General features: G+C 47.3%; 1 protein-coding gene across 1 annotated transcript; it reads left to right on the top strand.

Moving 5' to 3' along the window:
* The first annotated feature begins 6,841 nt into the window (after positions 1-6,841).
* LOC124671712 lies at positions 6,842-10,240 on the top strand. Its single transcript, XM_047208051.1, has 2 exons — positions 6,842-7,198; positions 9,731-10,240. Exons 1-2 carry the CDS (start codon positions 6,842-6,844, stop codon positions 10,238-10,240), a joined length of 867 nt encoding a protein of 288 aa, XP_047064007.1.
* The last annotated feature ends 551 nt before the right edge of the window (positions 10,241-10,791 follow it).

The raw sequence follows: 10,791 nt of genomic DNA, 5'->3' as shown, positions 1-10,791 counted from the left end.
GTGAGTAGTTCGTTTAGTTCTTGAGGACATGGGTGAAGTCTAAATGTTAGTAGTGAACTATGTTGAGTAATATTTAATGGTTTGATATTTAAGTTGTGGTGTTATTCTTCTAGTGGTGTCATGTGAACGTTGACTACATGATACTTCACCTTTATGAGCCTAGGGGAATGCATCTTGTATTCGTTTGTTAATTGTGGGGTTGCCGGAGTGACAGACAACTCTGAACCCCGTTGGTATATCGATGCATGAGGGATAGCAGGATCTCAGAGTTTAAGGTTGTGGTTAGATTTATCTTAATTACTTTCTTGTATTTTCGGATGCTTGCAAGGGGTTTAATCACAAGTATGTATAAGTCCTAGGAAGGGCGGTGCATTAGCATAGGTTCACCCACACAACACTTATCAAAACAATGAAGATTAATCAACTATATGAAGCGAAAGCACTAGACTAAATTCCCGTGTGTCCTCAAGAACGTTTGGTCATCATAAGTAAATAAACCGGCTTGTCCTTTGTGCTAAAAAGATTGGGTCACTCGCTGCAATTATTACTCTCGCATTTTACTTACTTGTACTTTATTTATCTGCTATGTCAAACCCCCTGAATACTTGTTTGTGAGCATTTACAGTGAATCCTTCATCGAAACTGCTTGTCAACACCTTCTGCTCCTCGTTGGGTTCGACACTCTTATTTATCGAAAGTACTACGATACACCCTCTGTACTTGTGGGTCATCAATGTGCTAGGAGCTGTGGATTTCGATATGAGGTTCACCTACGTGCTTGCTGGGTGGGAGGGTTCAGCTCATGATGCGAGCATCCTGGCCGACAGCTTGTCAAGGCCTGATGGGTTGAAAATCCCTGAGGGTAAGTTCTACCTTGGAGATGTTGAATATGCATGCCGACCTGGTATTCTACTTCCCTTCAGGAAAATAAGGTACCACCTCAACGAGTTCTTTGCGAAGCACCGACCTTAGAATGCGAAAGAGTTGTCCAATCTGAGACACTGAAGCCTTACAGTCACCATTGAGAGGGCCTTTATTGTATTGAAGAATAGGTTCAAGGTCCTTGACCAGAAACCGTTCCACACTTTTGACACTCAAGTAAAGCTGGTCCTTGCTTGCTGCATTCTTCACAACTGGATCCTAGGTTGGGGCGAGGATGACTTCTTCGAAGAGGTTGTCAGCTTTGATGGGGTAGAGACCGGCCATGGCGTGGACGTAGGCGACAATGATGTCTAGAAGGATAAGAGGCAAGAGTAGGCAGACACAATGTGGGAAGCCAAAGGCAACACCACCATCTGAGAAGAAGTGAAGAAGAAGAATAACCCCCTATGATCCCCTGTTTCTCGAACCCCTATTTGATCCCCGTATGTTGAACGACCCTGTTATGATAAATTGTCATTCGTAGTAGCTAGGGAGCATCGTGTTATGAACTACCATTCGTACTAGCTAGGGATGATTTCGTGAACTATTAGCTTCATAAGTTTGCAACTATCATGAACTGTGATTTATGTGTGATGGGAGGTGAGAGCATGGTAAGGCTACCCGTTATAGAGAAGAGGTAACCTTAGGCATGCATGTATGGTACCAAACATTCTTAATCTCATCTCCATCGAGATTATGGGTTGGCTGCAGGCAAACAAACAGAAAGCCTTTTCGGTCCAGACGATGCAGCCCAAACTACCAAACAACAGGCCAATTCCGGCCCGTGGCTCGTTCTGGACGCGCAGGTGTGCTTGCACCACTGCGCTAGTGAGTCAGGATTCAGGCCCAGGCTACCAAACGCGCCCTAATTAAGTGTGGCTCGAGCACTTCATATCATATTTGTATTGTGTGAACCCAAGTGAAACATGCTTTGAGCCATTTCATCAAACACCTCTTATGCATAAGAAAAGAAAGCCAACCAACATACACCTCTTGTGCTTGGAAGGAAAAAAACTAAGTGTGACTCACAACCTTGGGCAGGGCTGGGGTATATACAGAGATGGACCTGTAGTCTCGGTTGGTGATACCAAACGGGCCTAAACGTGATCGCACCCGCCGCATCTCCTTTAGTCCCGGTTGGTATGACCAACCGGGACTAAAGGTCCCGATTGAACCGGGACTACAGCTTGCCGCTCCTTCTAGCCGTTGAAATCGAGACTATTGCTAGCAATAGTCCAAAATCAAATAGCGACCGGAACTAATGCTCCTTTCAGCTCCGAACGAAAGATCCATTTTCTACTAGTGTCCATTATATCTACATAACATACATAAACAAATAGCGTGAGTTTGATTTATAATTTACCTAGACAGATCATCATATCCATTATATCTTCACAGTTTTACCAAAACAAATTATATCATGTTATACTTGCACCTGCCTAATCATTCCTATGTCTTGGACCTTATGAAACGCGCGCAACAAGATGGTGATTAAGCGTATCTTCCTGAGACGAGCCTCTGATTCTATCTTCAAATTCTTGGTTTTTTTACAGCAGTGGTACCCGCTGTGTAGACAGCGGAACCGGGACCGGCTAGACGGCATGTTGGAGGATCTTCTTACGGCGGCTCGTCGTCTATCTACATCTTCCAGCGGTTGATCGATGTGCCCTAGCGCTAGGGTTGTATCTCCAGTTCTTTCTTTTAGTTGGGCATGACCTGATGTGACCCCAGTAGACGTTTTTCCTTTTCGTGCACTTCTGTTGTGTGAACCTTGTATGGATATTGATGCTTTATTTACAAAGCGGGGCGAAAGCCTATTTCGAGGAAGAAATCGTTCCTAAGTTCTTAATTTAACACAAGCTCATGCGAACATATCACATCCATTACATATTTACAATTTACCTAAACAGTTAGATCTTCATAAGTGCACGTAAACAACTCATTATTGGTAGATCTTGGTAAAGATAACTAGATGAATCACATCACAACTAAAGATCATCATAGTTGCACTTACATATTACTACAACATTTAATCCTGTTGAATACCCAGCCTCCTGAGGCTACTGCGGCGCAGAGACTTTTTGACCATGGGATCGTGACTGTGAGCGGTTGTGATTGGCAGTTCAGGAAAAACGAAGCGAGTTAATGCTACCTTGGTTAAATCTCTGTCGTCGCTGACGTCTTGGCCCGGCCGTGGCATCGTTCGTGGGGGTACAATGCGTCCGGTAAAAAAAAAGACAGCATCTAACCCTTTTTTTTTCTTTCTCTTCTTCCTTCCGATCCTACGTCTCCGTGACTCTGCCCTCTCCCCGACCCCCTCCGCCGCCGAGCGTGGAGAGCGCCGCCCCTGCCCCGGCGGAAGCATCCCCTCGCCCCCCCCCCGTCGCCGGAGGAAGCAGCTCATCGCCCCCCTCGCCCGCGGAAGCTCGCCGGTTCCGCGCTGACGGCCGCTCGATGTTCCCCTTCCGGCAGCAGCGCGCCGTCCAATCCGACGGGCGAATCCAACCGCGTCAATGAGGAGCGCGTTGCCAGACTCCCCGACGCGACGCCGGCTGCGGCGTGGGATCTCCCATGCGCGCCATCGCCGCCCACTCTGTCTCCGACGACCCGGCACACGTCGAGGTCATCAACAACATTGAGCACGGCGACGCACCGCCGGGCCTGCGCCGCCATGATGAGATCGCTTCCATCGCCGAGGTGGACTTCGACGTAGCCAAGGAGCTCTCGATTTTTCAGTAGGTGGCGGCCGCTCAAGATGGGGTGCCTCAAGGTAATGTCGCAACACTCTCGGTACCTATCAATGCTACACATTATCTAGGCTACCATATAAATTACTGAAGGATTTGGCAGTAGATGAGGCACTTTGCGTAGACACACTATGCTTCTGCCACGACGCCGCTTCAGCCTGCGAGAGGCATAGTATTGCTGCTAACGCTAAGAGACATGAGAGAGAGACTCAGAGGATTGATGGGGTTGAGAGATGGAGTGCTGCTATCTGATGTTCTGCTTGATTTCTGGACAGCGGTCTGGTGTTTAGACTTTAGAGGACATTGATTTTTCTGCAATATATTTTACCATTGCTAGGTGTAAGGTATATTACCTAAAAGCTGTAAGCCTCTTGAAAGTCCTATTCTACTCGGGCAGAGTCGACATCGCAAGCTGAGCGGGTGCTCACCTCACAGGACTTTCAACAGGCTTACAACTTCCCTATCCTGGAATCGCCTATCTCTCTGAGCAGTCGTGGCGTGGCCACCGCTTCCGCCGCTCCTCCCTCCATTATCCCCCACCTCCTCTTCTTGCTGAAGGCATCCCTCCAAAATCTGCAACTACGGTGGAGTTTCTACAGCGGCTCCGCCGGTGGAGGTGCGACACGAGATCGAGCGTGGAAAGGATCGCCCGCCAATCAATGTATTGTTGAATACATGAGGATCAAGTCACAGATTCATTATGTGTTTTCAGATTTTGCATGGTTTCATTCGTTGGCTACCTATATTTTTGTGTTTGGTTTGAAGGACATTCTTCTGTTATCACCAATTGTAGCTCTATAGTTCTATAAAAATGCTTTGGTTTGTTTTTTAATTTAGGAATAGGTGGACGTTGAAAATCAACTTCGAGAAGTTGAGCTCAGATATTTGTTACAGGTGCCTTTGCTAGCTACCATTGTCCTGAGTTTCATCTAAATAGCTACATTCACACAGTTTTCTTTATCCTGTTCATGCTCCTTTTGTATGGATATTCATGTTGATTTTATTCAGATTGTTCTGCTCTTATTTTAGTTATTTGGAATTCCCTGTTGTTCCTATAGAAGATGTAACGTTTTAGTGGGAGGTGGAAACCTATGTGTCTTTTTTGCAGACTTATATATGCATGCGCATTTTTCATAAATAATTTGATAAATCTACCCCAGTTAAGTTAAATATATACAGAGTACTAATATACTTTGCGAGGATGCCTGATGATGGGCATGCCAAGGTACTGTTTGTAAAACAAGACTACTAACTGAAAATGGAGTTCATATGTACTACCAAACTTTGATCAAGACTTGTACCCAAAACAGTTATCTGTAAGATTGTTTATTCAGGTAGAGTAAAGTACAGGAGCATACTTAGCATGACTTGAAATAATGCAGGCAAAGAAAGTAATAATTAATTAGCACCAATCTCCCTAAGGATCCAGATCATAGAGGTAGAGCACGCAAGCTGAACAAATAAGCAACACCTTCTGTTTTCTATAACTATACGGTCCCCTCGGTCCATCTTCGCATATATTGCTAGCTCTATTTATGCATGAATAGATGGGATGCCAAACTCACTAGCTGAAAGCAAGGCTCACCAGGTTGGTCTGTAGTGAGCACGTAGAGGAGATTACAACATGATCTTGGCCGAACGCCAAGGCAATGTCAGTGCTGCAGCGGACAGAGGCGGCCGGTGAACAACGACAAGCCGAGGCATCAAATCGATGTGGTCGGTGACGGAGCAGATGACCTGGCCTGCACTGTCAGATTGGGCCTTGATGCTAGGGGCAGGATGCAAGGTCATTAGGTCAAGCGGAACACCAGGCGAAGGTGAAACCCAGCCAACCGGAGTGGCCAGGTGGTCCTTTATCAGATTCAGTTCTTGATGATTACTTGGCTGGGGAGAGACTAGGTGGTCCTTTATCTCCGCTTCAGTAGTCAATTTTGGTTTTGATTCATTTGTATGCCTTGCATATTTTTGGAAGGGATGCGACCTGATGTTGCAACATGAATTTGGTGTTTTGATGATCATTATTCTGTGAAGGGCAAGAAACAAGCAGTTTTTGTTTACCTGGAGCCGATCATGTAGGTCCTAGATCACATTGTTGTTTTCCTAGCATAGCAGGAACTGCAAGTGGCAGCTCTGTACATATTGTTGGTTATTTCTCCGTTCATTAGAGAATTATAAGTTTGGACTGCTGACCACACACACAAGTCACATGCCTATTAGCAGATGCAAATCCACCCCGTCTACCACGGAGTGCCCAAACGTAATGTAGGCGGCGCGGCGAAGCGCGCTTATTCATCTAGTCTATCTCATACGACACATATTCGTCAATGTACATGTTAATCATCAGTGAACTCTAAACAACGCATACTCTCTCTGTCCGCGAATATGTATATTTCTAGTGGTTGTGTTGAGTCAAATTTATTAAGATTTGGCCAACTTTATAGAAATGTAGCCGCACTTGTGACATTAAATTAGTATCACTCGGTTGATCAAATTTGATTTTTTTTACTTTGTATAAAAGTTAGAAATACATGTATTTATGGAGCGAGGAAGTACATGTGAAGTCTGGTTTGAATATTTAGATTTTTGCCCACTGGAATGGTGGGCTCGCATCACATTTGAAGGGCGGCCGTGCTAGTTCCTAAAGTATAAACAACTGCATCCCGTCATTCCATTCTTAACATTTTAGTTGCAAGCTTGCTGATAGAAACCAGGCGGTTTTATGGAGAGGATTATAGCAGCTAGCTAAGTCGTCGCCCCCACTTCTTTTCTTCCCCCGTATTAGACGACCATGACTTGGGATTTTAATTCCCTCCGTCTTAGCTTTTTGCAAACTGACAACTGGTGGCTAGCTAGCGAGCGAGCTAGCTCTACGTGCCAGGGCCGTTTCCGTGAGCTGCAATCGTGGTGCGCGCCTATAGCGAGATCGAGGCCGCGTCTTCCTCTTCGGAATATCGCTACGGTTAACTGCATCGCATAAAACCTTCTCTTGATCAGACCGGCCCGCGGCCTCCAAGAATCGAGCTCAGAGTCCCAGGCTGCTTCTCGTTCCCGGCCTTGGGCGGTGGGGCCGCATGCTGCCGCGGCGCCGGCCGCAGGCCTAGCTAGCGCTGCCGATCGAATCGATCGTCAATATATAGATGCCGATCGACGAGAGCTGTTCTGCCTCAGTCGCCATGGTCGCCGGCAGTGGCAGCCACGACGGCCGGAGCACTGCAGGCTGCTCGTCGTGCCTGCCGTTCTGCTTCTGGGGCTCCAGGGTACCGGCGCCGCCTGAGCGGCGGAGGCGTCGGCGGTGCAAGCTCAGGCTCAGGCTCAGGCTCAGGCTCAAGCTCAAGCTCAAGCTCAGCCTGTCCTGGTTCTCGTGGCCGTGGCTCCGGAAGAGACGCGGCGGCACGAATTCGGAGGCGGCCGGCAAGAACAAGGGGGGGAGCAGGAGGAAGCTGCTGCTGCTGCTTCTCCGGTCGCTGCAGGCCAAGAAGGAGCTCGCGTCCGTCTCGTCGGGGAGCAGCCTCTTAGCAAAGGTACGCTGCGTACGCCACACTCACATCACATATATGGGCATCGATCGATCGCCATGGCCATGCATGATCTTGAGCTAGCGTGACAGTCCTCTGTCGGGAACTGGATTAAATTTGGCCGCTAATTTCCTTTCTGAATTATCAGCGAGCTAGCTTGGCTTCGATAATGGCGCGTCATTGCTGGTGCAATTGCTTTCGCACGGTTGGTTAATTAATTAACATGTGCTTTCGTATAGTTAGTTTAACGGGATGGTGATGGTGATGGAGATGGAGGTGGGGCAGAGGCTGCGTGATTGACCTACCAACGCCGGCAATTCCGTGGAAGAAGAGAGAGGGGTTTTGGGTCTGGGCCGCCGTGTCACTGTTGTGAGGTTGTGGACTAATGACTTTTAACGCGCGCGCCTCACGTGTGTTTTTCTAATGAAACATGTGCAACGTGTGTTCTCCAAAATGGGGAAAGACATACAAAAAGCAATCTTATATATTTTGGGAAGAGATAAGTACTAATCATGTTTTTCTCACAATTTGTTTGCATAGTTCACTACTGGTCTCTTGTCGTTCTTTCTAAGCTCAACACCTTTGGTCTCCCATCTTTGAGAATGGGATGAAATTGGTCTCTGATCTGAACCTAAGCGGTATCTTTGCTTACATGTCTTGGTTTTCCACTCGACTCATCACGTGTTCGTCCACGCTGGCACATTGTAATTTGCCATGTCAGCATATTATTATACTTAAGAAACACAAACGAAGCAGAAGATAAACAGGGGAGACGGTGCCATGGGAAGTTTGAGGGTCGCTGGAGTTAAGAGGGTAGAGAGCATCTAGTGAGTAGTGAGTATGAAAACTGAATCGGAAGGGAAAAGGAAGCTGACATGGAGAGTCATATGGTGGCAAGCCGGGGCAAACCCCATGCCACATCAACGAGAAAACCATTTTTCGACAACGAGAATATGTTAATATCGTGAAGATATCATTTACATCTAACATCTGCAATAATGAAAGTTCTAAAAACATTACGGATGCACACATCCCTATTACAAAAAGAACAAGAAGTAGAAACAAAAGATCCGCTGCGGTGAACAAAATCTTGTAGCAGCAACTGATATAGGCATCCCCAATAGGCCTGCCGAAGAAGGTACCCGGGGTTTACTGAAGGCTCATGACTTGAAGGATATGAAGCCAGGAAGCCCAATTAACTGTCGATATGAAAAGATAGAATTGTATTAGGAATAAAGACTTGTAACCAATACGGGACGAACTCGTAGAGTCTCCTGGAGTTTGTAACTTGTGTAATACGAAACCCTCGGCTCCGCCTCCTATATAAGGGGGAGTCGAGGGATGAAGAGAGGATCGATTCATTGTCAACATAACCCTAGTTTCTTAGCAGTCGAGTACTTTTCCGGCTGAAACCCTCGAGATCTACTTGCCCTCTACTTTTCGCAAAACCCTAGTCTACAACTTGTAGGCATTGACAAGTCGATACCTTGTCAGCAACACAAATCACTACTAAGATAGATCTTAGGTTTTCACCCGTTGAGAAAGTCCACTCTCTCAAAACAATGCCTTCAACATGATCATTGTCAGCCACAACCAATTAAGGCTAGAACTTGAATTTTTATCCTGGAAGTGATGTTGTTACAAGTCAAGAAACACCAAGCAAAGTCCTCATCACCACAAAGACTCAGTCCGTCATTACTAGACCTCAGACATCAGCCGCCATGACATTCTCCGCCACTGTCTCCATGAAAATTGAAAACTCACATGTTCCATGATGGCAACACACGGAGAAGCTTCGTGGCACTCTCTCTTGAAGCCGCACGGCCAAAAATATGGGTGCACACGACCGAATCCCATCTATCCAACAATCTATAGGCACCAGGTGCACTAGAGATCGTTGGTGGAGCCTTCCGGAACTCGTCACCGGCCATATCAATGAGGTCTGAAGCAGAACACCATCTTAATGTGGGAACCCTAGGACTGCATCCTTTATTAGGCAGATCGATAGGCTCCCATGCCGCCGCTCGCTGGCTCCCAACAGCAGATCAGAGATCTCAGCGGGCGCCACCGCCACCACTCACACCACGCGGAGATGAGGGGCCGAGCCGTCCCCTGAACCAGGAACCGTGTCGCCCTGGCGGCCACGTCGGTCGCTGAAGAAGTCTGGGGCCACCGCCGTCCAGGGCCGCCGCGAATCTCCAGCCGGAGATCCCACCACGTGAGGAGGAAGATGCCCCTGCCGTTGCCAACCGCACTCGGGAATGAGAAAACCATTTGTGGTGTTTATCTCTTATAAAAATGCAAAAAACCGAGAAAAACAAGGAATCGAAATGTCGTGGCACATGAATTGCTCAATATTGCAACAGGGCTAGAACTCACGATCAGGGTGCACGATAGTGCCCAGCTGCCAAAAACAACACATGTTTTAGGGGTAGCTGGGTAGCTAGAGAACTCGTTAGTGAGAATTTTACTTTGTTATGGTACGTTTCCGGCTAGTTCCAACTGCAGTCCTAATCATTGCTCATTGCCAATGTTATGCATCTACAGGTCAGCAGCTTCGGCGGCGCCAAGAAGCGAAACCGGAGCAAGCCACGACAAACGGTCGATGATGACGCCGCACCTACCACAAGCTGCGCTGAAGAGACAGTGCCTTCTCAGGTGGTATCGACCAGCCAGCGGTTCCTGAGGTCGGCCGATGGCATTTGGCGAGCCCCGTCGTCTAGGTTCCACTCGCTCCAGCTCAACCGTGGCGGCGTGGGGCCTTGCCCCGGCGGCATGTGGACAGCGGCGACGACACTGGGCGTGATCGTGTTCCTAGGCCGCATCACCGCGATGTTCTTCTTGTGCTCGTGCATGTACGGCGCACGGTGGTGGTTCGAGGTGGCGCGGACCGAGACCAAGGGCGGCACTCCCGGTGGCGGTAGCAGCCGGAGGCTTGGTCACCGGGTGGCGCTGGACTACTTGTGCGCCGACGAGCACAAGAAGAAGATGGCCATGTATGGGTTGTTGGACGCAGATGGCGGCAAGAGACCGTCGTCACGCTTTTGTATATACTAGTTGTAGTAATCAACAGCAGTTGTGGTGTTGTAAATTGCTGGGTTTTGGAGTGGTTTTGGCTTTGGGGAAATGGCCGACATGTTTCTTTTGTTTTTCCACTGTCAACGTTATAATTGCATTTTGATGGGACATTTGTGGAGTGTAGAGAAATTTCAGGGGCCAACGTTATGTCATTTTATTAGATACATATGAAACAAACAGCTACAGGGTATTTATTAATTATCATGTAGACTGCTAATTGAGGAGGTAACAAGAAACTCAATTCCTTTAGGAACCTAGGAGAATTTTGAACTTGAAACTCTACTTGGGTGCTGCAGTACCTTATGGGTAAGGTAAATAATTCACCAAATATGGTTCAAACCGAACCAATATCTTTGTCCAAAATAGAAAAGGCAAACCAATATCAACTCTCACAAAATGTTCTTTGTTCAGTAAGTTAAATCATATATTATAATTTTAGAAGACAGAAATGTAGCTTCCAATCCCTCCAAACACAACACTATGGAAACTAGCGAACCCAAGTGGCCACACAATACTTTCTACAGCAATGC

The sequence above is a fragment of the Lolium rigidum genome, chromosome 7 (genome assembly GCF_022539505.1).
Source record: "Lolium rigidum isolate FL_2022 chromosome 7, APGP_CSIRO_Lrig_0.1, whole genome shotgun sequence".
NCBI lineage: Eukaryota > Viridiplantae > Streptophyta > Magnoliopsida > Poales > Poaceae > Lolium > Lolium rigidum.
The sequence above is the reverse complement of the archived record's forward strand: the minus strand, read 5'-3'. Positions and strand labels throughout refer to the sequence as shown.

Coding starts and splice junctions, on each gene's coding strand:
- LOC124671712 (XM_047208051.1), top strand. CDS start 6,842: ATGGTCGCCGGCAGTGGCAGCCACGACGGCCGGAGCACTGCAGGCTGC. Junction 7,199..9,730: donor TCTTAGCAAAGGTACGCTGC/GTACGCCACACT, acceptor ATGCATCTACAG/GTCAGCAGCTTCGGCGGCGC.